Source organism: Topomyia yanbarensis, chromosome 2 (assembly GCF_030247195.1).
Source record: "Topomyia yanbarensis strain Yona2022 chromosome 2, ASM3024719v1, whole genome shotgun sequence".
Classification (NCBI taxonomy): Eukaryota; Metazoa; Arthropoda; class Insecta; order Diptera; family Culicidae; genus Topomyia; species Topomyia yanbarensis.
The window spans coordinates 32,866,351-32,894,208 of NC_080671.1; the positions used below are offsets into that span (position 1 = coordinate 32,866,351).

The 27,858-nt window shown below is 39.0% G+C and overlaps 1 protein-coding gene across 1 annotated transcript in view; it reads left to right on the top strand.

Moving 5' to 3' along the window:
- The first annotated feature begins 19,034 nt into the window (after positions 1-19,034).
- The window catches only part of LOC131682332 (clavesin-1-like), a 41,108-nt gene continuing 32,284 nt past the window's right edge, over positions 19,035-27,858 (top strand). The window contains exon 1 of the mRNA XM_058963722.1: positions 19,035-19,810. Within this exon, the coding sequence (XP_058819705.1) occupies positions 19,589-19,810 (222 nt within the window). The 5' untranslated portion in view covers positions 19,035-19,588. The remainder of the gene's footprint in view (positions 19,811-27,858) is intronic.

The window sequence follows — 27,858 nt, forward strand, 5'->3', positions numbered from 1 at the left end:
GTTCGGGAAATACTCCGGTTGTTAGCGACAATTGAAACAGATGACAAAGAGGTTCAATTAGACCGGCAGAGCATTTTTTTAGAATAATAGTTGGTATACCATCTGGGCCTGCCGAGCTTGAAGCCTTCATTTTCCTAACCGCCAGTTGTACCATATTATTGTCGATATTGATAGAGTTCAAAGACTGGTATGATTGAGGTATATTGAGAGCCGCGCGTGAAGCCTGGGTCGGTGTCAACTTCTCGTTGGAGAAAACACTCGCGAACTTTTCAGAGAATAGTTGGCAGATCTCCTGTAAACTAGAGCTCATACGTCCTCCATAGCTCATCGTTGAAGGCAACCCGGATTCCTTTCTTTGCTCGTTTACATGCTTCCAGAATGTTTTAGGTTCGGACTTCAACTTACGTTGCACGTTTCGCAAGTAATCGGCATAGCAACGCTTCGATGTCTTTTTATAGACTTGGTTAACATGAACGTAGTGATGTCGCAGCACGTAGCCCCCAAACTTGGAGTACTTCTTCAGAGCGGCTCTTTTAGTCGCTTTTAACCGTCTCAGCTCGGCAGTGTGCCACGCTGGGTGCTTAGATTGAAGGCCACTTCTTTTGGGTACATAGCGATCGATAGCATAGCTCATAACATTGGAGAAGGTCTGCACTGCAACGTTGACATCATCATTGTCGAGAATTTCAGTCCAGTGGATATTCGACAGGAAGTCAATAATGCTATTATAGTTGGCTTTTCTAAAATTATAGCTGACGGTGTCAGAAGCATTGCAGTCATGCTTCACTCGAATGGCTTCAAGCAATATATGCAGGGGAGGGTGGTGTCTAACAGTCTTTACCAGGGGGAACGGTGCTGCGGTAACTTTTGGCGCGTAGTCAGATTTGCTCGAAAAACAGAGATCAAGGATTCTGTTGTTCTCGTTCACCACATTATTCGTTTGGCGTAGCAGATTTAGACTGTAGCAGTCAAGCAAACTGGTGATACCAGCATGAAAAGATGACATTTCGGGATCAGCGAACATAAATCCGTCAGAAGCAGAGCGCCATTTTAATCCGGAGAAATTGAAATCACCAACAATCAGGATCTCATCAACCGGGCTTGCTTGAGCGGAAATCCGTTCCAGTGACTCAGTATGTGAATCAATCAATGTCGAATCGCGAGTGCGATCCGGTGGAAGATAAATCACGCAAAGATAAAGTGCGTAGCCAGCCAGTTTGATTCGCACCCACACCTGCTCGACACAGACCCCCAAAGTATCGTCAATCAGTTGCGCTTTCAATCGACGATGGATAGCCACAAGTACCCCGCCGCCGGTAGCCTTGAGACTGTTGCGTGAGCTGCGATCAGTTCGGAAAACATCGTAGTTGGCACCAAATGCTTGCACTGACAGAGTGCTATCGCTAAGCCACGTCTCTGTGAGGGCGATTATGTCGAAGCATTCATCTGAACTTGCTACCAGATAATCTTCGATTACTGAATTCATACCACCGGCATTCTGGTAATATATTTGTAGGTTTGAATGCCGCGATTGATTGTCGTTGGTATCGATTTGGAAGACCCCTTCACCACTCCTGCACACAGGACCGTGACGACTGGTGAACGCTGGCTGCAATGGCTCGACTGTGGCAGGGGGATCAAGGGCTTCCATAGTGCTAGCTGCAGTGCGTCCCAGGGTGCGATGAGTCATACCAGCATAGCATAGAGTGCTTAGTCCTTCTGTGATCGTTGTAGAGCCGAGTGTGCTGTGAAGAGACGAGCTCGTTACGATGGGATCCAAGTTACTCACTAATGAGAGAAATGTTGAGAAATCGGATTACAAATAAGATAACTTGTATTTAGTAGTGATTTCATTGAAAATGAATATTAATCCACCTTCATGTGTGATGAAGCCTTGAGAAAATTTATTCCAAGGATAGAAATAAGTTGTAGCTGACAGGATGGTCTTTCTTTCACAAATTTTCGTGTTTTTGACACTCATCCCTTGTTATAGGTTGCCGACATTTCAGACGCTCCCCCTCCTAAAGATACCTTATGGGAGAAAAAAGTTTTCATCAATAAATGACACTGTTACAATTATAAAAGGTCCAAAGAAACTTGACACAAATCCGCCGGGTGGGGATCATTGATTCGCCAAAAAGCAATAACCGTTCCTGGCTAAGAAAATTGTTCTTAAAGCGATCCAATATTCTTTCCAAAAACTAAAAACGTTGAAAAGATGTCATAAATGTTTCTTCATTCGGTGTGAATACATACACTAACCTCTGAAGCATAGCTTGTTTTTGATCGTATTACTTGGTAACCCGATCCTCTTGAAAGTATCTCAGGGAGCCATTATGCTTACAGTGGCTGTTAGATGTCTGTTAATGATTTGGTAAGCTTGGTAGGATAGGGAACTTGTTCCGTGGCATGTTGCGGATGCTGAAAATATAAATTTGCAAATAGAATGAAAATGATCGTGCAATGCTCGAGTTCATTCGTCGTTTTCTGCAACAAAGTATTTTCGTGCATGAAACAATAGTAGGTTTCGTTCATTTCACCAACTAAAAATCACTTGATGAACGAAAGTTTTTGTAAATTTTACATATTTAGTGTACATTGCACGAATGTTATCGTTGACATCGAAATTATTTTTCGTGAATGAAACGAATTGTTTGGTTATTTTAATAAATGTTTGTGTATAGTACAAACGATTTTTTTTAGCAGAAATATGAACGATTTTTTTTCTACTTAAAAATTACATTAAATGATTGAATAAATGACTAACAACGATTTTATAATACTAATTGTTACTTACGTAGTAAAACAACTAGTATTTAAACTGGTATTGTCACGAGTCACATTTCCACTGACAGCACGAAACCTGACAAACGGCAACCGCACACTGGGGTACAAATGTACCCCACGCCAACTTTGACACCTGCTTCCACGAAGGCTATAAACAAACTGGCTATACCACCTTTTCCTACTCTTACTAGGAACTCTAAATTGAATTATGTTTTTTTATTCATTAGTTTTTTTTATTTATTTATTACATGTACAATCCAGAACAATTACATTCTTTTCGCAGTTAATCCGCATATTTTGGTAACTCTTTATAATTTAACTGGTGCTTCTAAGAAATTATTTTGTGTTCGTACTAAAAGATGTTCAGATAATGTTTAAAATGTCGTTGAAAAATGTCCTTCTCATTAAAACGTGCGTTTCTAATAATTCCTCTTTTTTCTAAGTTAAATGCAATCACTTCTGCAGTCAACCATAGCGCTGCTTTGTATCTATATTCTCTACTTCCTATGTTAAATGATATGTTTTAACCATACCATATGGGCTCAGAAGACGTACAATGTTTAATTATATGACTAACTGTTTCAACTAAACCACAACTCGAACAAAGCTTTGATTCTACTCCCCTTATTTGATTTTGAAATAATTTATTGTTATTTGGAATAATATCCTTCAAAACATAAAATATTGCTATTTTACTTCTCGAGTTCAGAAAACTACTATTCAAATTTTGTAACAAATTTTCCCATAGCAAGTATGGCATGTCCTCCTTCGTTTTACATTTTATATTAAGTTCATTAATAAATTGATCGTAAAACTTTTTACTGCTGTCTAAATAATATTCATTTTTTAAATCGTCTGATTTTGTTATCCATTCCATCATATTCCTAGTCAAAAAGCGATTGTGCTTATTCCCTAGCATGAAGGAATCTATTTGTATACCGTCATTTAAATTAGCTAACAATATTTTTTTTTTATAAAAAGAGAATTGGCTTTGGACTCTACATCTACAAGTGCTAGACCACCTTTCACTACGGGTAAGTACAATTCGTTTCTGGGCACTTTAAAAATATATCCCTTCCATAAAAATCGACCACATACTGTTTTTATTGTTGCAATATGCTTATTATTTGGCGGGAAAACTTGACAAATGTACCAAAGTTTAGCTAAAACATAAGTGTTAAGCAACCATACCTTTTGAAATATGTTCAAAAAACGCGTTTGATGTAAACTAATGGTATATTTCAACGTATTTATATACTTATTATAATTAATTTCAATTAAATTTTGACATAATGAGACTTCAATCAAGGATCTTCAATATGTTTGTTTCTTTAATCAGATGTGGTCCAGAAGTGCAGCAATTAAGTCGTAGATACTGTGATTTGTCCAAATTAAGTTTAATTGTAGAATATATACTTAAATAACTAACTGTAAGACAGTATCAAACTCGTTGATCAAAAAATTAAAATTATCTGCATAAACAACAATTTTGATAAAATTGTTTGCTATCAGAAAACCATTAATGTTTTCGTACAGCATTCTAATGAGCGGTTCAACATAGAGTGTGTGCCATACTAAGCGGACATCTTTGTCGTACAGAACTAAGAATGCGAAATGAAGGTTCAAAATTTTCATGAATAGTTTGCTATCCGTGTTAAGCATGCTTACTGGTCTACTATTGGCTATATCGCACGCATCACCTTTCTTTGGAATCAGTGCCATGACACCAGCTGAAAAGGGAGCCGGAGGATATAGACACCATCGAGCAGGTACAAATTGAATAATTTGACCATGTCCACTTTCAGGGTATGAAAATGAGCATTGTAAAACTCATAGCATAAACCATCAGGGCCAGGGCTTGTTCTTTTGGAAGCCTCTTTGATGATTTTTTGAGCTCGTCAGCTTCAATCGGCTGTAGTAAAGTTTGATGATCATTATCGCTCAAAGCAGTTTTAATAAATTTCAGCACATTTTCATATCCCAAATCTTCATCAGGACGTTTTTTGAAAATTGAATTTGAAATGTTCATGCAAAAAGCTGGATAACCGTTTTGATTCAGATGTTATTTTTCCCTTTATTCTCAACTTTAGGAGGTTTGATGATGATAATCGGTTAATTCTTGTTGAAATTTGAAATAAGCTTAGTTGCTCCGTAGACAGTAAAGTATTGGCTTTTATTTTATAATTAGATAAATTCATTCTTCTATTCTCAATTACCATCAGTTTTGATTTAACGGTAGCTAGGTCTAAAGAAACATCATCCCCAGCACGCTGTAACTCAAATAACTCATTTATACATGTCTAGTCTAGTCTACACATACACAGCCAATACATGTAGGGATCCTGGAAAATTGCAGACGTTCGTTCACAATTTTTCTTGTCATTATTAATGTTTGTGGCAAATATTGAATATGACACAAGCATTAAAGTGGCCAGGCCAACTGTGCAGCGTACAAAATAAAGATGATTCAAAATTATGCGGCAATCCAATTATTCATTCAATGAATAATTTAATCAACAGATTATTTTGAACCTTGAATAAGGAAGAAACGTGGACAACCGTACACAACCGTTTCAATTTGAAGGGGGTTTGATAAATCGTTGGGAGTGACTTTGCTAAGAGGGTTAATGTCACTCCTTTGGTCCTAGGTTCCTGGGATGGGACAGAAGTATTTACACCTTGCCCTAACAAATAGGCCTAGGTTGTGGCACCTTTACTCGCTCTCTAGAAAAAATATAAATTTGAAGAATAGAATTTAACTTTTGGTATATAGTCCTTGCTATTATTTCATTGTTCCTTCCGCGACGAACCACAGTGATCAAAAAAAACAAAGGAATCAACGGTTCACTTACTTACTAGTCATTACTAAAAGCTTTATTTTATTTTGAAAGAAAAATTAAATTCTCATTGAAAAAAATGAAGGAATTGGTAATGTTGAAAAATCACTAGAAAATCAGCTTTTTTCCTCCATTATACAAGCATAAGCATGGAAAGTGCAATTCACATAGTGATTTCACCGACACAATTAATAATTATAAAATAATCACGCTAGGCGATTTTTCTAAAACAAATTGGAATCTTCTCACCCGCATAGTTGGACCTTTTCGTGTTTGAGCACGAAAAAAACTGCTTCAGCGTACGAATCTTCCTTATCCAAATCGTTAATCCAGACACGGTAATAGGCTTGATTTCGCTTCAATCACCTGCCGGACACAGTTCACGGTCTGATTCAACTCCTTGAGCACGACGTCCAACACTTATCATATTTCACTTCACCGTAAGCGTACCTTTAAAGAAATATCTCAAATAACTCATTTATACATGTATAATAAAAGTTTTTCTCTCGATGAAACTGTTGATTAAATAAGTAACTTTCTTTTTTATAAAATTTTTGAGCGTTTGATTTGAGGACTGTATTCTACCAGATTTTCAAATCATAATAGGAATTTCTTGTTGTCGTTGTCATAATAGGAATTTTTGTTGTCGTTTTTCAATAAAGCAGAATTCAACTTCCATTATCCTCGTCCTAAAAAGAACAATTAGATTGATCCTGGACTTTGTATTTAGCTATAACGCAATGATGATCGGAGAAGGACATTGGTATAGTTTCAATTAATGTTACTGTCTCATAAAAGGCCATTGGGGCATAGAAGCGATCTAGTCGTGACTTTGATCCATTTCGAAAAAAGGTAAAGTTTGTGTTGTTCTGTTTCATTTGCTTTTCAATATCGACCAATTACAAGGATGATTTGTCCCTCATGACTGGAGGCAAGTGAAGGTCATCGCCATTCAAAAACCAGGAAAACCAGCCTCCGACCACAACTCGTATCGACCGATTGCGATGCTGTCCTGTATCCGAAAGTTGTTCGAGAAAATGATCTTGTTTCGCCTCGACAATTGGGTTGAAGCAAATGGCTTACTGTCAGATACACAATTTGGTTTCCGCAAAGGCAGAGGGACGAACGATTGTCTTGCGTTGCTCTTAACAGAAATTCATGCTAGCAAAGAGCAGATGGCATCAGTTTTCCTAGATATAAAGGGGGCTTTTGATTCAGTTTCTATCAAAATTCTTTCTGAGAAGCTGCACCAGCATGGTCTATCACCGACTCTAAACAACTTTTTGCTAAACTTGCTGTCTGAAAAACATATGCATTTTTCGCATGGTGATTTATCGACATCACAAATTAGCTACATGGGTCTTCCCCAGGGCTCATGTCTAAGCCCCCTTCTCTATAACGTTTACGTGAATGACATTGATGAATGTCTTGTCAATTCCTACATGCTAAGGCAGCTTGCAGATGACGGTGTGGTCTCTATTACAGGTCCTAAAGCCGTCGATCTGCAAGGACCATTGCAAGATACCTTGGACAATTTGTCTGCTTGGGCCTTCCAGCTAGGTATCGAGTTCGCCACGGAGAAAGCTGAGCTAGTCGTATTTTCAAGGAAGCATGAACCAGCGCAACTACAGCTTCAATTTATGGGTCAAACTATTGCTCAGGTTTCAACTTTCAAATATCTCGGGGTCTGGTTCGACTCTAAAAGAACCTGGGTATGTCACATTAGGTATCTGAAACAGAAGTGCCAGCAAAGGATCAACTTTCTCCGTACAATAACCGGAACATGGTGGGGTGCCCGCCTCTTTCAAACTCAATGATCCTGCTTCAGTTTACGTCGCAGAACTTGCTGCTATTCAGTATACCCCTTGGGATCATTGATACTTTGCCCACCAATCATTACTTTATTGTCTCGGATAGCCTCATTCCATATTTTCTGGGGAAAATCTGGGAGCGCCTGCGTGCTTTGTCTGTAAGATCGTAAAAGATTACCTTCGTTTGGGTTCTCTCGCATTGCTCCATTCCAGGTAATGAAGAAGCGGACTCTTTAGCTAAGGCGGGCGCTTTATAAGGTGACATATATGAAAGACCAATTAGCTTCAGCGAATTTTTCAGTATTATTCATCAGAGAACCCTCGAAAGTTGGCAAACTTCATGGAGCAATGGTGAACTGGGAAGGTGGCTACATTCGATAATCCCTAAGGTATCGACGAAACCTTGGTTCAGGGGAACGGATGTGGGTCGGGATTTCATTCGCGTGATGTCTCGGCTCATGTCCAATCACTACACGCTGGACGCACATCTCCAGCGTATTGGGCTCGTGGATAGCGGTATCTGCGCTTGTGGCAACGGTTATCACGAGATCGAACATGTTGTCTGGGCATGCGCCGAGTACTGTTCTGCCAGATTTCAACTATTCGATTCCCTTCGGGCCCGAAGAAGATCACCCAATGTCCCGGTATCTTTTCTCTTATCATTCCCAGAAGTTCCCTCTTCCGCCTACCGTATCCCAACGATGGTCTGATACGACTCCAACACGAGACAAAACATCCGTCGAATGAACCAACAACACAAGACCTACAGTACATCACACGCGCAACGTGGTGTGTTTCCGATCCGTATCTGAGCCATACTACGAAATCGTCTGGAGGAACCCCTGCCGGCTCGAGGAAAACAGCCCGGCGTCCCAATACTTGATGCATCCGTTCGAATCTGTAATCCTGGGGCGACATTATGCAACCATTTCGAATCGACTTTGTCATACAAGCTTGCATACAATAAACCTTTCGTTTCGAGATGCGCAATGCCACCCCTGGCCGTTGATTCCTGATGCCGGAAACTGAAAGTTTATATCTCTCCCGCCTCCCCCTGTCAGCCTTGTCCACCGTCTCTCCCATGTCTCTGATGCACAGATGTATGACTTCACCCCCTTCTCCCCTTGAATATCTTCCCAAAACTTATGTGCCCCCCTATCTTTTAGTTTTAGTTGATCAATATTTAATCTCGTTAAGAAATGCCCAACAGTACCAATACTTTAAAATAGCCCTAATTAATTTCCCCTGATCTTGAACCACTCTCTATAGTTATTTCTAATTAATTAGCTTGTAAAATGTTCCGCTTAGTTAATAATTAATTTCTCCAACAATCTCCCTTCTAAAAATCATCAAGTGAATTGCTATACAAAGAACACACAAAATGACCCGTCCCCCTGATCTTACGAATATTATATTATCCCCTCTTGTATATGTATAAGTTAACTGTAAAGTTTTTTTTTAGTTTCATTATATAAAACAAAATAATATTGAAATGTGTAACTCCCTAGTTTTAAGAAATTCAAAATGTAAAACAATGAAAAAATGGCACCTTTAAGCTAACGCATACGTGCCTTATCAAATAAATAAATTGAAAAAAAAAAGACATCGTCGATGAACTTTATGTAAAACTGTTGCTCATTTTCATCTTTGTAGATCGAGTGTATACTCGCGGCCGAGATATTTAGTGTTTTTCCAACAAACCGTAGAATGTCAAGATGCTGTGGTATTTTTGCAGTTGTCCCGAAGACTATTTTCAATGTGTTCTTCCTGTTTTTGTCCATATTTTATTCCGTAGTGAATTCCGTTTATGAAAAATCAGGCCACAAATGTGACGAAACAAATTGATTTGGTAGCGCAATATGCTCGTGTGCGATCGTATCCGCGTCCGAACGTGAACTGAACGATTCGGTGATTCGCATTTAAAAATGCCAAAAAATCCTGACTCCTGCGGTAGAAGACAAAAGGTTAAGTCGCCGGGGAATTCTAAGCTTGCTCATATGACACTATTCCACGCTTCTCTAAACTTTCTTCCTTCAACTCTTCGCTCTTCCTTCAGTACTATGGTACTTAATATTGAAAAATATACTTCGCACCTTCCAGTCTTTTGCTAATTAAACAGTTAAAAATTAACTCAATAGCCGTTAAAAAATGAAAAAAAGATCACGAAAAATGTTTATGAAAGTTGGTTGCACTCTTGTAACAAAATTTTGTTGTGAATAGATATTGTTGGGATTTTTTGGCAGAAACCGTGAATAGCGTTGAGGTTGGGTTTAACACGAATCTTTTTCGGAAGTTTCGCCTTTCTCGTATAAAGAAAGGCTATGCAATCACTGTACAAATCAACCTCTTAACAGAGGCCCGGAGGGCCGAATGTTATATACCATTCGATTCAGTTCGTCGAGATAGGAAAATGTCTGTGTGTGTCATTTAATCTCACACAATTTTCTCAGAGATAAATGAGCCGATTTACACATTTAGTTTCATCTCCCATAAGCTGCTATTGAAATTTTAGTTGATCCGACTTCCGGTTCCGGAGTTACGGGTAGAAGAGTGCGGTCACACAGCAAATTCCCATATAATCTGGTACCACCATCATGTCCAAATGATGTAAAACATATTTAAATGGGTTCAAACTTACTTTAATTTGCTGGTCTAGATTAATAATGATCAATCAAAGTATCTTTGACCACATTGGCCACCTATGACGGTTCATGATACCTCCGGAGAACTCGCCAAGTTCCTAAGCTAATATCACCTCTATTACCCAGCGAATTCTCTACCGATTTTTACAAACCTGATTTCAAATTAAAGATGCAGTAATGCCATTGACTGCTGCTGAATTTCATTTGTTTCTGACTCTTGGTTCCGGAGTTACAGGTTGGTTAGTAAGGTTACATTGGAATTTCCTATATAAATCGGTACAATCGTAACACCGCAGAGGCTAAAAACTATTGAAATGGTCACCAAATTACTTCGATTCGCACGTCTAGATCCCTGATTGCCATTCAAACATTCTTTGGATATATTGTCCACTATCGACGATTCCGGAAGTCCCGGATTTCGGGCATATTCCACAATTTAAGTCACATCGGTTCTTCGGTGATGACGGAACCGATGTTCTCAAACCAAGTCTCAAATGAAAGGCAACACTTGCGGTTGAGTATTGAGTTTACTACTTTTTACTAAAAGCTTCAGATCATGATATTTATAACAGCGGAGAAAAAAATGAAACAAAGCAAAATGCAGTGCAGCATCAATGATAATAAGATTGATTGTAGTGGTCAGGTGGGGGAAAATAAAATGTAGAAGAAAAATACGAAACCAAATATTAACAAAGTTTCTTTGTGTGTGAGTGTGTGTCATCGATTTTTTTAAGTAAGCGCTGCGCTCATCTCGAATTGTGCGCGAACAACTCAATGTTCAAAAAGAATTGCTTTTGGGAATGAGATTATGAGCCCAAAAACAAAAAAATCGGAGCGCGCCGTTTTGGGTGTACCGGTTTATGTGGAAATTTCGCATGTAACCGTAACACAGGAACTAGAACTCCGATTCAAAGAAAATTTTGTAGAATTCAATAGGAATATTCTAGCTTTCATTTGAGACTGATTTTGTGAAAATCGAGTCAGACATTTCTGAGAAGCAGGTGTGAATTCAACTCAGGAACATAACCACGTTCCCGAAGCTTCCGGTTCCGCCGAAGTTGTCCAATGTGGTCTACGTGGGTTTGATTGGGCATCAGTGAGCTGAAACTATAAATCCAAACATTTTCGAACACATTTTATGAAGTTTTGCATCTTTTAGATACCATGCTGTTTCCGATTTATATGGGAATTTCATGCGTCACCCCACTCTTCAATCTGTAACTCCGGAACCGGAAGTCGGAATTAAATTAAACACTTTTCATTTGAGACTAAGTTTGAAAAAAATCAGTTCAGCCATTCCTGAGTAATTTTTGGTCACTTACACACGCACACACACATACACGCACAGACATTTGCCTAACTCGACGAACTGAGTCGAATGGTATTGTTACTTGGGCGACGCCAGATGGGTGCCGCTTAACGACCTCGATCCCTGGTCAAAGCCATGTAAAAATACCTAACCCTTAACCCTGAGGTTATGAGATATTTTTTAGATTAAGGGGGTGTTTACTCATAAAAAGGCGGAATTTTTCGGAATGTGTATGCAAAGTTTGAAAGAAATCGGTTAAGTGGTTTTTGAATGGCAGGTAACACCGCAAATCATGCTTTTTCCTCAGACGTTCTACAAAAAGCTTCGGCACCGAATCGTTTTTCGATATTTTTTCATAGAAAAATTACAGCATGTTATTGAAATGATACACAATAATATACAAAAGTTTTGATCAATTCGCTTCACGCGAAGTTCCAAAAAAAATCGCAAAAAAGTATTGTTTCTTCACGCTGAAACCCTTACCGCCCCCCCCCCCCCTTAAAAGAGCAGAAAAATATATGCTTCTTCGATTTCTTCTCCCTCGCTGTTAAACAATTGCCTTCGGTCTAATGCCCATTTGGCCGAATGTCAATTCCATCACTCTGCACAGCATCCTGTGTTTCGGTGGTAAGATTTCTCGAAGTGGAGAAGGCGTCTTGTAGCGTACGTTAAAAGACTCCGCAAGAAACTGACTGGAGATCTAATTGTCACCGGTCCACTGCTTTACCACTTTGCTGAACACTTCTGCTTAGAAAATCAATTATGTTTGTATTTATAAAAAATTAACGAAATTTTCATTCCATATTCCGAAAAATTAAAATATTATTGACGTTCAAAATTTGAATTTGAATCTTTTGATATATATTAAATATCGATTTTATGTTGTTTGTATACTAAATCAGATTATGAACTTAGTTATATTTTTGTAGCACATAAATTAATTACCAATAATAAAGATAAGGCAAAACAACTGCACAATAACAGTCCACATCTGTGACGTTTGGCTTATCTTATTTCGGTAAAACCGCTTCAAGCATTTTTCACAGCAACCAAACCTTATCCCTAAATCGTCGAGTTTCCTCACTATCAACAACAAAACATGTGGATAACTCTCCGAGCTCTCGATCGAAGCAGTTCGTTTTCTGGTGCTGTGCATAAAGTGAACAAGAATAAATTGTCAGTGAAGGTCAACCATTGTTCGAGGCAGTCTTTGTTCGCCGGTGCCCAGGCTGGTGAAGTGAATACCAGAATAGCCGGAATCGCCGCTATATAAGCTAAGTATTTTTTTTTTCTTTCATTTCCCTTTCCCCGATCGGTCTCTACTTCTGCCCTTTCCCCTGAATATAAGTTTCATCTCTCGTTTACACCACGTGTTATCCTCGTGCCTAAATGGCCGAGGGCGAAGTAACATTGGATGGGAATGATATTCCCATGGATATACCGGATAAACCCGAAATTACTCCCTCCCCTGATTCCCCCAGTCCTCCCCGTATTAAAACATACCCAGCCAGTTCGACTGGACCCTGGGTGGTGTATTTCCGGCCCAACACGAAATCGCCCAATATTCTAGAAATCTCACGGGAGCTGACTGCCAACTACCCGTCCGTGGCTCAGATAACACGTGTTCGAGCTAATAAGATACGCGTTATAGTAAATGACCTCGACCAGGCAAACCAGATTGCTCGCAGCGAGCGTTTTACGAAGCAATTCAAAGTGTATGTGCCTTGTAGAGTTGTGGAGATCGATGGGGTCGTCGCCGAACCGGGTCTAAAGTGCGAAGACCTGTTGAAGTACGGGGTTGGCTGCTTTAAGGACCCTTCACTTCAAAAGGTGAAAATTCTGGAATGCAAGCAATTGTATTCCGCAAAAACTGAAGATGATAAGACAACTTATTCTCCGTCAGACTCGATTCGGGTGACTTTCTCCGGATCTGCTCTTCCCAACTATGTCCTCCTGGATAAGGTTCGCCTACCTGTTCGCCTATTTGTACCGCGGGTAATGAACTGCAGCAATTGCAAGCAACTGGGCCACACAGCCACTTATTGTGGCAATAAAAAACGGTGCGGCAAATGCGAGGGAGAGCATGAGGATGACGCTTGCGGTGGAGAAACTGAGAAGTGTATTTACTGCGGGGGCCCTCCGCATGCTCTTAAGTCATGCCCGGCGTACAAGCAGCGCGGGGATAAAATTAAGCGCTCCCTTAAGGATCGCTCGAGGCACTCTTATGCAGAAATGCTAAAGAATGCTTCGCCATCTGTCCCTTCCGAAAATTCCTTTGCTCTTTTGGCAGGCGTTGAGCAAGAATCTGACGACCCACAAGAGGGAACATCATTGGTTAACCCAGGGGAATCCAGGAAGAGGAGAAATCTAGCCTCCCCTACATTGCCTCGTAAGGGTGCCAAGGTGTCGTCCACTCAGAGTGCGCCAACCGCAATCAATAAATCCAACGGAAGTGATGCACAAAAGCCGAAGCAATTTGCTCCAGGACTTGGAAATATTAATTCTAACAAGGAGTACCCACCACTTCCAGGGACACCAAAAACCCCAAGTGTCCCCTTTTTTCAAACAGATACTCAGTCCAGTAGCGGACTAATGAAATTTTCTGACATAGTGGACTTAATTTTCACAGCTTTCAATGTTACTGATCCTCTTAAAAGCCTTCTGATACGTTTTCTCCCTATAGTGCAAACATTTTTGAAGCAGTTGACTACTAAATGGCCCCTCCTTGCAGCGATCGTATCCTTCGATGGCTAAGTCATCGAACGAGGTCACCGATTCGATCACTGTTCTACAGTGGAACAGCAGAAGTATCCTCCCGAAAATCGATTCCTTTAAATTTTTACTAAATAGTTTAAAATGTGATGCTTTCGCATTATGTGAAACTTGGTTAACTTCCGATATAAATCTCAACTTCCACGACTTTAATATAATTCGTCTGGATCGAGAAAACCCCTATGGAGGAGTACTTTTGGGGATCAAAAAGTGCTATTCTTTCAACCGAATTAACCTCCCTTCGACACCAGGCATTGAAATTGTCGCTTGTCAAGTTTTAATCAAAGGTAAAGACCTTTGCATTGCTTCCATCTACATTCCTCCTAGAGCCTCGGTAGGGCACCGAACGCTTTGTAATATCACGGAATCCTTACCGGCACCGCGGCTAGTTCTGGGAGACTTTAACTCGCACGGTACGGTATGGGGCTGTCTTCATGATGATAATAGATCAACATTAATCCAAGATCTTTGCGATAATTTCAACATGACCATCTTAAACACGGGAGAAATGACGCGGATTCCTACACCACCAGCACGCGCAAGCGCGTTGGATTTATCTCTATGCTCGACTTCGCTACAGTTAGATTGCATGTGGAAGGTGATCCCTGATCCCCACGGTAGCGACCATTTGCCTATCGTGATTTCAATTGCTAACGGTTCAAGACCATCGGAAACAATCAATGTATCGTATGACCTCACACGGAACATTCATTGGAAGAGTTACGCGACCGCGATATCCGTTAAAATCGAATCCACTCAAGAACTTCCTCCGGAGGAAGAGTACAGGTTTTTGGCTGGCTTGATTCTCGACAGTGCGAATCAAGCTCAGACTAAACCAGTACCCAGCGCGAATACCCATGGACGGTCTCCCACCCTGTGGTGGGATAAAGAGTGCTCAGAGCTGTACGCGGAAAAGTCCACTGCATATAAGGCCTTCCGGGAAGACGGGTTACCCGCTAGCTATCTACAGTACGCGTCGTTAGAAAGGCGAATGAAGAGTCTAATGAAAGCCAAAAAAACGTAGTTATTGGCGCCGGTTCGTCGACGGGTTAACGAGAGAAACAGCGATGAGCACTCTTTGGGGTACGGCTCGACGTATGCGTAACCGTAATAGTACCAACGAGAACGTGGAATATTCAAACCGTTGGATATTTGCTTTCGCCAAGAAGATCTGTCCGGACTCTGTCCCGGTACAGAAAACGTACCGCGCCGCGTCTCCTCACGATACCGCGAACGAAACACCGTTTTCGATGGTGGAGTTCTCACTTGCTCTCTTATCATGCAACAATAACGCCCCAGGGTTAGACAGAATCAAATTCAACTTGCTGAAGAATCTACCTGACACTGCAAAAAGGCGCTTGTTGAATTTATTTAACAAGTTTCTTGAGGGTAACATTGTCCCTCATGACTGGAGGCAAGTGAAGGTCATCGCCATCCAAAAACCAGGAAAACCAGCCTCCGACCACAACTCGTATCGGCCGATTGCAATGCTGTCCTGTATTCGGAAGTTGTTCGAGAAAATGATCTTGTTTCGCCTCGACAATTGGGTTGAAGCAAATGGCTTACTGTCAGATACACAATTTGGCTTCCGCAAAGGCAAAGGGACGAACGATTGCCTTGCGTTGCTTTCTACAGAAATCCAAATGGCATATGCTAACAAAGAGCAGATGGCATCAGTCTTCTTGGATATTAAGGGGGCTTTTGACTCAGTTTCTATCAACATTCTGTCAGAGAAGCTGCACCAGCATGGTCTTTCGCCAATTTTAAATAACTTTTTGCTAAACCTGTTGTCTGAAAAGCACATGCACTTTTCGCATGGCGATTTAACAACATCGCGATTTAGCTACATGGGTCTTCCCCAGGGCTCATGTCTAAGTCCCCTGCTCTACAATTTCTACGTGAATGACATTGACGATTGTCTTGCCAATTCATGCACGCTAAGGCAACTTGCAGACGACGGCGTGGTCTCTGTTACAGGGCCCAAAGCTGCCGACTTGCAAGGACCATTACAAAATACCTTGGACAATTTGTCTGCTTGGGCTCTTCAGCTGGGTATTGAGTTCTCCACGGAGAAAACTGAGTTGGTTGTTTTTTCTAGGAAGCGTGAGCCGGCGCAACTCCAGCTTCTATTAATGGGTGCAACGATCAACCAGGTTTTCACATTTAAATATCTCGGGGTCTGGTTCGACTCTAAAGGTACCTGGGGATGTCACATTAGGTATCTGAAACAGAAATGCCAACAAAGGATCAATTTTCTCCGAACAATAACTGGAACATGGTGGGGTGCTCACCCAGGAGACCTGATCAGGTTATACCAAACAACGATATTGTCGGTGATGGAGTACGGGTGTTTCTGTTTCCGCTCCGCTGCGAACATACACTTCATCAAACTGGAGAGAATCCAGTATCGTTGCTTGCGCATTGCCTTGGGTTGCATGCACTCGACCCATACGATGAGTCTCGAAGTGCTGGCGGGCGTTCTTCCGCTAAAAAATCGATTTTGGGAACTCTCATATCGATTGCTCATCCGATGCGACATTCTGAATTCGTTGGTGATTGAAAACTTCGAGAGGCTCGTCGAGCTTAATTCTCAAACCCGATTTATGGCCTTGTACTTCGACTACATGGCACAGAGCATTAACCCTTCGTCATATACTCCCAGCCGTGTTCGTTTCCTAGATACTTCTGATTCTACTGTATTCTTCGACACATCCATGAAGGAAGAGATTCGTGGAATCCCGGACCATATACGCCCGCAAGTGATCCCCAATATATTTTATAATAAATTCCGAGAAGTCGACTGTGACAAAATGTTCTACACTGACGGATCAAATCTCGATGGGTCCACTGGCTTCGGTATCTTCAACAATACTATCACCGCTTCATTCAAGCTCAATGATCCCGCTTCAGTTTACGTCGCAGAGTTAGCTGCAATTCAGTACACCCTTGGGATCATCGACACTCTGCCCACAGATCACTACTTCATCATTTCGGACAGCTTCAGCTCCATCGAGGCTCTTCGTGCGATGAAGCCCAAAAAGCAATTCCCATATTTCCTGGGGAAGATACGGGAGTCCTTGTGTACGTTATCTGAAAAATCTTATCAAATTACCTTTGTTTGGGTCCCCTCTCATTGCTCTATCCCGGGCAATGAAAAGGCCGACTCATTAGCAAAGGTGGGCGCATTAAATGGTGACATATACGAAAGACCAATCTGCTTCAACGAATTTTTTAGTATTTGTCGTCAGAGGACACTCAACAGTTGGCAAACCTCGTGGAGCAATGGTGAACTTGGACGATGGCTACATTCCATTATCCCAAAGGTATCAACGAAGCCTTGGTTCAGGGGGATGGATGTGGGTCGGGATTTTATTCGTGTAATGTCCCGACTTATGTCCAACCACTACACCTTGGATGCGCATCTGCGGCGTATTGGGCTTGCGGAGAGTAGTCTGTGCGCTTGTGACGAGGGCTATCACGACATCGAGCACGTTGTCTGGGTATGCGCCGGGTACTTGGACGCCAGGTCTCAGTTAAAGGATTCCCTTCGGGCCCGAGGTAGACCACCCAATGTCCCAGTCCGAGATATGCTGGCAAATCGTGATTTCCCCTATATGTCCCTTATTTATACTTTCATAAAAACGACAAATATCCCAATTTAGCCCCTCTCTTTTTATTTCTCGTTTTAGAAGCTTTCTCTTGCCTTGTGGGACCGATCAGCTCCAGACTGCAACTATGTAACCGCCGTCGCACTTACCACTACGGAAACTGAAGCGAGAGCGACTCAAGGTCCGATGACTTTTGAAGGATTCCCCGCGGGTCCGAAGAATACCATCCGCCAATCCGACCTACTAGACTGAGGCGGTAATCTTTCGCTGATCTCCCGTTTGAGCGAAAGTTGCAAGTTTTGCTCTTCTCTCCCGGTCACCATCTACGCTTTCTCTCCCCTGTCCTTGATACAACTGCTTCTACAGCCCCCCTCTGAATATCTTGACCAAGCATAAGTCTCCGCTAAAAAAGTTCAAATTTGTATTCTGTATTCCTAGTTTTAAGATAGTTGTAATTTTACCTCTTTGCTAAAACTATTGTCCCCCATCTTGTAAATAGAATTGTATCCCTAGTCTTAAAACACCTGCGAATTTTCTCATAAATATTTGTTCCCCCTTTTGTGTACCAAACTATATTGTTAGTTTTAAGATAACTGTAAATATTTCCTAAAAATTATTACTATTGAATTCCTTGTTTTAAAATTTTTTTCATAAAAAAAATCTTTCGCTCCCTCTCTTGTATATAGAATCTTATTTCTAGTCTTAAGATAGCTGTAAAATTTTTCTTTTTTAAAAAAATATTTCAACATTGTAACCTCCTAGTTTTAAAATATACAAAATGTAAAAACAAAAGAATTTGGCACCGCCAAGCTAACGCATTTGTGCCTATCAAATAAACGAAATGAATAAAAAAAAAAAAAAACAAAACATGTGAAGTTCTAATTTGAACTAGACCATGCTAGGTCTAGAATGCGACAGCCGCAGCGAAACAGAACGAACTGATTAGCGAACAATTAATATATGCGCAACTAATTATCAGTCAGGCTGTCCGCGTTATGAACTGAATCACATCACAAACAGTCACTTCAGTCACAAAACCTTCACAGTTCGTGCATAAATAAATCATCAATCGATCGGTGGGCTAGAAAGAAAGTGTTATTCGATGCCGATACCATACTATACCCGCAGCAGGCCGGGTGATCGACAACAAAGGATGATCGATGAGCTGGCTGCGTTCTTTGTTCCAGAACTTCCTGCTCAGTGACTATAATCGCGATGTCGGTGGTTTTGACCGTTGGACGCACTTTGATTTCCCATCAGTTGCGCTTATCACCTTCCACGAGTTGCCCGGAACGTTTTGCGTTTGGGTCCGAAGCCGCGACATAAATAGACAAAAGGGGAAATAGTGTGAGTGTGTGTATATGGAAGGAAGCAGGGTGCAGATAAGAACGTCTCTCCGATGCGTTCAATAGCTGGCTCGCTACATGTGATAAGGATAAGCGCGGGAAGCATACTTTTTTTTTCTTTCAACTGAACCTCGGCTGGTCACTGCCATCGCCTCCGGAGGGGATTTGGAACTGATAAACCACGGACGGTCCGAGTGTTTGTTTGAAGAAGTTACTGTGGTGTGTATTTCGGTATTTACATATTCTAAGTGAAAAGTTTTCTTTATTTCCCTCGCTCGGATTGGATGAGATAGGGATTCAAAGTGTCTTCGACTAGTAAGTGATTAACGTCGAGTTGCTTGGGTAAGCAGTTGCTAATCGAACCTCACCCTGGACGGGTCTCTCCTGAATTAGGTTTGGATTAGTGGTCCTGCCCAGCATAAGTAACTTGCTGACTTGAACGATTAGTGTTTAGTTGGTTTGAAAGTTAGAGTAAAATGTCTCTGAAATTCGACATCGATACCGACCCTCCGACGCCGGAACTGCTCGAGATTGCCCGGAAGGAGCTCCGTGAGACACCAGAAGTTCGTGAAGCTGCTATCGAAGAACTTCGCAGCTTGCTGAAGGAAGCAACCGATCTACACTACAAGGATGATGACGATTTTCTGCTGATTTTTCTGCGTCCGTGCCACTTCTACCCGGAAAGTGCACTGAAAATGGTGAGTTAAAATGACGTTGAATCGAATCAAATCGCGGAAATTCCATTTATTATTGCAAGCGGTTCTTCGAAAAAGACGATTGGCTGGTGTATATAAATAATCGCCTTCTCTTATCAGAGCTTACTGTAATCCACCTGGCACACAATGGGTTTTTAAGCCCGTTTTACGTACGTGATTTTGCACTTCGAACCTCTTGGTTCCGTCGAGTGGGTGCTCCCAGCACCCCCCTCGCGAAATTAGTAAATTGTCAACCACCTGTTACCAGTTGAACGAAATTGCGCTGATCGAGTGAATGATGTAAAACGTTCCGCTAACAATGGAAGTACTGCGATGACATATAGCATTTTGTGTGCCGCATTCGATCTGGGGAAATTCACGATATTTAAGTGATGGACTTTGGAATTTTGTGATCGGGATAGGTGAGCCGTATATTTGGTTTTCCTTTGACGTCATCAGACCGCGGGCAAAGTCTTCCTACTATCGCAGGTTGCATCAGAATCGATGGTTGCTGTTTGTAGATTGATTTGGTCGAGATCAATGGCGTAGCCAGAAGTTTGGTTTGGAGGAGGGGAGGGGGGTTGATGAAAATTGTTGCTTTTTCGAAAATGTTTGAATATCGTGAAAGTTTGATAAATTATTGAAAGTTCGGAAATAAAATTAGTCTAGCAGGCGCCTTTTACAATTTCTTTTATAATATGCCAATTAAGTGAAAGTATAGGAATACAAAGTGGACTTTTAAAGTTGTATAAATATTCAAAAACTTTTCTAACAGTCAAGATCACAACAACCTTAACAATCTCGATGAAGATTCTAAAAATAAACTTTTTGATGCAACAATTTTGGTGATTAAATTTTCTGGAAGTGATTATGGCGAATTAACTCTTCTAAAATATTAAGAAACTTGGTATCTTCAGTAAAGTTGTTGATAATGTCATTTTAAACAACTTTGTTGAAAATGTGAAGGCCACATACATGCAGTATCCAGATATAAATTGATTTTTAAAAACTTTTCTTAAAGCCAGTGCTCTTCAATATTTTTTTATTGTGAGCTTCAGAGACTACCTTGATTTTTTATTTTTATTTTATTTTGATTATAGAGGTTTTAACCTTAAGGTCATTCACCTCTTCGGGATCTCTTATGAAACATTTCTAACCCTATGTGAGGGGTCGGGACTCGAACCCAGATGCGCTGCGTACAAGGCAATCGATTTACCAACTACGCTACGCTCACCCCTAGACTACCTTGAATAGAATGCGAATTATATTGCAGATGAGATTTATTCAGTGGCGTAGCCAGGCGGGGGAGGGGATCTTGGGGTTAAATCAACACTCCTGCAACTTGACGTTTAGCTAGCCGTGTTTGGGATGATGTCGCCACCATAGAATGCCGTCCATTAATTGTGATACTCTAAATATTCGTGAGAAAACAATTCCGTGACCTCTTTTACAAACTTTCTTTCGTTGTTTACATTCGGAAAGATAATCATTTCCAAACAGCGTAATAATTTAATGCAAATACAAACAGGTTAATTCGTCTCTGTGATTCTTTCATAAAATGCTTATAAATAGTACCAAATGTAACATGTCAAATACAGGATTTGATTTGAGTGTGCTTCTGGTACCTTCTGTTCTCCCGTGGCCATAAAACCATGGTGTGGCTTCTTTCACATATGCAATTCTTAAAAGTTTGTTGTGAGGTACATGGTAAAAGAGTCAGATTAATTTAAGTAGCAAAGGACTGGAAGGTAATGTGTATTTTTCAATATTAAGAGCCATAGTACTCAAGTGAGAGCAAGGAGTTGAAGGGAGAAAGTTTAGAAAAGCGTGGAAAGGGTCAATCAAATGGTGTCATCACTGTATTGTAATAAATAGGCAGTATTCGAAGAAGTTTCTTGTGGACGAGTGTAGAACGACTTTGTTTCTACTTACTTGAAGTCAGCGGCGTAGCTAGAAATTCGGTTTGGTGGAGGCATAGTTGGAACCTGTGTACATTTTTCGCGACATGTCAAGCCACCCGTACATTCACGCTCTGCTGAAAATGTCTCATGTCTCAAACAGGTTAGCTTCCAAGCCTCGATGGTTGGTCTTGTGACATGTCATGGAATTTAAATGCGTCATCGGTCTTGAGACTGGTCATGAGGATAATTTACCTGTCGCGCGTAAGGCGATACCAGTCACTAAGTTTAGGAACCTGTACAAAGATGAACATTTTGTTATGGTTTGCTTGTTTGACCTGTATCTTATTCTTGATCGTTTAGGTACCGTGCAGTGGCAGATAAACGGAATGGTAGACGCTATATGAATTCAATTATTTTGAACTTTTTCAAACTTTTTGATAATAAATGTAGCGAGTTACGAGGAGTTAAAAATCAATAGTTTTAGACATTTTAAACGCACAATGGGAAGTAAATGCGTCAAAATTGAAATTTTTTCATCTTGTCACAGATAAATATTGTTCGTTATTGCAAGCTACGAGGAGTTGAAAATCAATAGTTTTAGACATTTTAAACGCACACTGGGAAGTAAATGCGTCAAAATCGAAAAATTTTCAACTTTTCACAGATAAATATTGTTTGTTATTGCGAGTTAGGTGTTGAAAATCAATAGTTTTAGGCATTTTAAACGCACACTGGGAAGTAAATGCTTCAAAATATGAAAATTTTCATCTCTTCACAGATAAATATTTTGTTAACGCGAATTACGAGGTTTTGAAAATCAATAGTTTTAGACATTTTAAACGCACACTGGGAAGTAAATGCGTCAAAATTGAAAAATTTTCATCTTTTCACAGATAAATATTGTTCGTTATTGCAAGCTACGAGGCGTTGAAAATCAATAGTTTCAGACATTTTAAACGCACACTGGGAAGTAAATGCATCAAAATCGAAAAATTTTCAACATTTCACAGATTAATATTTTTTGTTATTGCGAATTACGAGGTTTTGAAAATCAATAGTTTTAGACATTTTAAACGCACACTGGGAAGTAAATGCGTCAAAATCGGTATTTTTTTAAATTTTCAAAGATAAACATTGTTATTGCGAGTTAAGAGGTGTTGAAAATCAATAGTTTTAGACATTTCAAACGCACACTTGAAAGTAAATGCGTCACAATCGAAAATTTTTCAAGTTTTCACAGACAAATATTTTTCGTTATTGCGAGTTACTAGGAGTTGAAAATAAATAGTTTTAGACATTTTAAACGCACACTGGGAAGCAAATGCGTCAAAATTTGAAAATTTTCATCTCTTCAAAGATAAATATTGTTTGTTATTGCGAGTTAAGAGGTGTTGAAAATCAATCGTTTTAGACATTTTAAACGCACACTGGGAAGTAAATGCGTCAAAATCGAAAATTTTTCGACTTTTCACAGATCGATATTGTTTGTTATTGCGAGTTACGAGGATTTCAAAATCAATAGTTTTAGACATTTTAAACGCACACTGGGAAGTAAATGCGTCAAAATTGAAAAATTTTCATCTCTTCACAGATAAATATGGTTTGTTATTGCGAGTTAAGAGGTGTTGAAAATCAATAGTTTTAGACATTTTAAACGCACATTGGGAAGTAAATACGTCAAAATCGAAAATTTTTCATCTTTTCACAGATAAATATTGTTTGTTATTGCGAGTTACGAGGATTTGAAAATCAATAGCTTTAGACATTTTAAACGCACACTGGGAAATAAATGCGTCAAAATCGAAAATTTTTCAACTTTCCACAGATAAATATTGCTTGTTATTGCGAGTTACGAGGAGTAGAAAATCAATAGTTTTAGACATTTTAAACGTACACTTGAAAGTAAATGCGTCAAAATCGAAATTTTTTCAACTTTTCACAGATAAATATTGCTTGTTATTGCGAGTTACGAGGAGTAGAAAATCAATAGTTTTTGACATTTTAAACGCACACTTGAAAGTAAATGCGTCATAATGGAAAAAAATCTACTTTCACACAAAAATTTTATTTGTTATTGCTAGTTACGTGAAGTTGAAAAACGATAGTTTTGGACTTTTTAGACACACATTAGTAAGTAAATGCGTCAAAATGGAAATTTTTTCAACTTTTCGCTAATTTTTTTTGTTTTTCGAGTTACAGTAAGATTCCGTTTTGGCACGTTCCGTTTTTGGCATGCTCCCATTTTGGCACACTCCGATTTTGGCAACAAATGGGTTCCGTTTTTGTCAACATTCTTGTTGTACATAATAAATCTTTGAAAAATATGCAATAGATATTTTTTGTATCAATTGACATTGCATTTGACTTTATTTCCAAACATGGGAGTCATATTAATCCTCAAAAGCCCAAATCATTTTTTTTAATTTTGTTAAAATTGTCTTACAATTTCAATACTTTACTGTGATGTTTTTCGCAATGTTGTTTTAAAAAAGCGTTATGCATTTAAAGGTTAAGTATGTTTCACACTATATGTGTCGTATTTAATGATAACAATAAGTATAGAAATGTATTGTTTATGTATAATACAAGTGGTAGCAGTGTAACTAGTGTTAGACGGAATCAATTTTTATAGTCGAATGCAGATGAATGCGCTACACCGCATAATACAACGTCACTACAAAACTTGGCACTAAATTTGCAATACATATCGAAAGCCCGTATTTAGGAATACAAAACTGATAGCTCCCAAATAGTTTACGATGTCTTTTTGAAAATGCATTTTCAGATATAGTGCACTTTATATTCGTAAATGTTGAATTTACAAACCTCCCTAGGTGCCAAAATTTTCTGGTAAAAAGAAATAATAAATTAACACCAAACATGAATTCAGCGACGTAAAATTACCCCACTGTGAAGTGTTTATCAAATTCGGATCCCTTTTGAGGTTTTGACCGACTTTTTTATGGAAGGTGATCACTGTGCGAAGACTGAGTTTGATAAACATATGAATAAAATTGAATTTTCTTATTTTTTCCTTTCATCTAATTCTATTTCACACATGGTTAAAAATCCTTGAAACATTTTTGAAGTCGTAAACTGAAAATCCAAACTTTAAAAATAAGGTTCAATTTTTGGCACTGTTCCGGTTTTGGCAACAGTAAAAAATAAAATTGTTGCCAAAAACTGTGCCTACTGTACTAGGATATGAAAATCACTAGTTTTGAACATTTTAAACGCACATGAGGAAGTAAATGCGTCAAAATCGCAAAATTCACTTTTTACAGATGAATGTTGCTTGTTTTTCCGAGTTATTAGGACTTGAAAATCAAAAGTTTTGAACATTTGAAATGCACAACGGGAAGTAATTTCGACAAAATGGAAATTTAAAAATGCGTTTAAAATTAGAGGTGTGCCCAGCGCCGCCGCGCCGACGGTTGCAGGTAAAAATAGTATACAATTCGTAATAACAAACAATATTTATCTGCGAAAAGTTGAAAATTTTTCGATTTCGATGCATTTACTTCCCAATATGCGTTTAAAATGTCTAAAACTATTGATTTTCAACACCTCTTAACTCGCAAAAACAAACAATGTTTATCTGTGAAAAGTTGATTTTTTTTCGATTTTAACGCATTTACTTCCTAATGTGCGTTTAAAATGCCTAAAACTATTGATTTTCAACACCTCTTAACTCGCAATAACAAACAATGTTTATCTGTGAAAAGTTGAATTTTTTTTCGATTTTGACGCATTTACTTCCCAGTGTGCGTTTAAAATGTCTAAAATTATTGATTTTCAATACCTCTAAACCGCAATAACAAACAATATTTATTTGTGAAATGTTGAAAGAAATACAATTATCTCATTTTCTATATTTCCAATTATCCGCCAAAGTACGGTATCCAATATTTTACCCATTTTCAATACCGGTTCATTGTCGACATGTCACATAACAAGCAAACCTGTTTTTCTATTGTCGCGACCGTTCGCAAACGAAAATACATGTCACAGTTCAGTAAATGTACAGCCGCTTGACAAACCAGTTTTGTTTTGAAACATGTACAAATTTTATGACATGTCACGGGGAAAATGTATCGTGTCATAGTACACGCGCTTGTGTCACATGTCGCAAGAATCCGCAACTTGTACATGTCACGAGCAAATATGCGACCAGTCACCAGATGACTGGTCATAACCATGACATTTTCCAGCTATGGGTGGAGGTTTGGTGAAAATCGAACTTAATCTCCAAATGGCATAATTCCGAAACCGTCATATTTGAAGTATTAAAATCATGGAGAATTATTTTTTTCAGAAAATAGTAACAGAGTTCCTTTCTTTAGCGAATTTGTTGAGACTATCATTTAAAACAACTTTATTTGCAGGAATAAATACTACGTGTAGGGAGTATATCGAGTTTTAAAAAAATATTTACGAAATGTTCCTTAATCTATTTTTTTAATTTTAAACAACTTTTTATTGCGAGTTTCACAAACTCAAGCTTTGGATAAACTGTAAAATTTATTGTTTATAAATAATAGAAGATCAAAAAAGTAAAATCATAATAATTTATTTTAAAGGCGCAAAAATCCTAAAATATGTTGATACCCCGAACACACGGAGCCTTCATGTCTTCACCAAAGTGGTTTGTAATAGCACTCTCTAAAATTTTGCTGAAGACATTAAGTCTCGAACTAGATTTGTTTGAAGAGTAAATTCTCCATAAATATTTCTTAGAGGATATAACGCCAAAGTTATTTTATCAGATGATGTGCTGTTTAACGTTTGTAAAATTCATCGAAGATACTAAACCTCCGGAATTGGCGGTTGCAAAATGATGTGGTCTTGACCTTAAATTACTGTTTGCGAACATTTATTTTACCTATTCATATAATTGGTAACACAACAAAAACAAAAGCTCATTAAAATTGATCAGGACCTGCTAGAGTCGAACGGAAAACGCCATTTTTCATAAGTTTTACTCTACTTTCGGAAAGTGTTATACTCGGTATTAATCATATTACGTTTTCGTCTCAACTCTACGCATTCCCAAAATAAAGACATGTTCAGCAAATGTTGTATGTTTCATGTTTCTGTATTTTCAACTTCGCTTCCTATCAACCCTAGAACGGTTTTGTGGGGTACATTTGTACCTTAGTGCTATTTGCAATTCCCATTATTCCGTTACGGTTTATTTTAACTGCAAGCAAACTTTATCATAAATCAAATTGATTATTAAACTTCAATTAAAGAAGGTGCAACCGACTTGTTTCATTTGACCAACCTAACAGTGCCCGTTTAAAGTTTATATAGGGTACAAATGTACCACACAAAACCGTTTACGTTTTGTTTTGTCATGTGTATATAAATCGGAAAATTTATTATATCTTTTTATACGCAAAATATCATTACATAGAAAGCGAGAAACTTGCATGAAATTGTGTAGGCTTCAACATTGTTGAACAATAGAATCTGTTATTTGATATTATAAAGCTACTATAGCAAAGTAACTAGAAAAGGCGCTTGGGTCGTAATCGTCCTTTTGGTTTAGAGGATAACAGAGGCACATTAGTGAATATGTTTTAATATAATATAATATGTACTACGCACCATTCCACAGTGGGACGAGCCCGGACTTAAGTCCATGTATGAAGGTTATGCGATATTCTCACTAGTATTTTTCTCGTATCAGCTGAGCCATCAGAGACATTTTCGCGAGATTTTAGGTGATTTGAATGCAAAATGAATTTTTGACAGCTTTTTTAAGGGCATAACTCAAGTGTTTTTTGCATTATTTGACCATAGCAACTATATACGGTTATTCTCGTTTTCCAAAGAAACGGTTGATTTTATGAATTGCATTGCTTCATCAAAACTATCCGTGTGATAAAATTACATCGTAAAATCGCCAAAAATAAGTCACTAGTTGGTTTAGTTAGTGTTTAGATAACTGTTTGTCATGATTTTTTATTGAATTCGAACTTCTAAAGCGATAACAACAACGACGCCCGTGAATGCCCGCGATCACCCTATGCTCATTCGAATGCTTTTCATTTTCTCTTTAAAATGAGCCTATGCTAGTTTTGCGAAAACTTGCGATAAGCAGTCAAAATTTGAAAAAACTGTGAATGGAGACGCATGGTTATTACT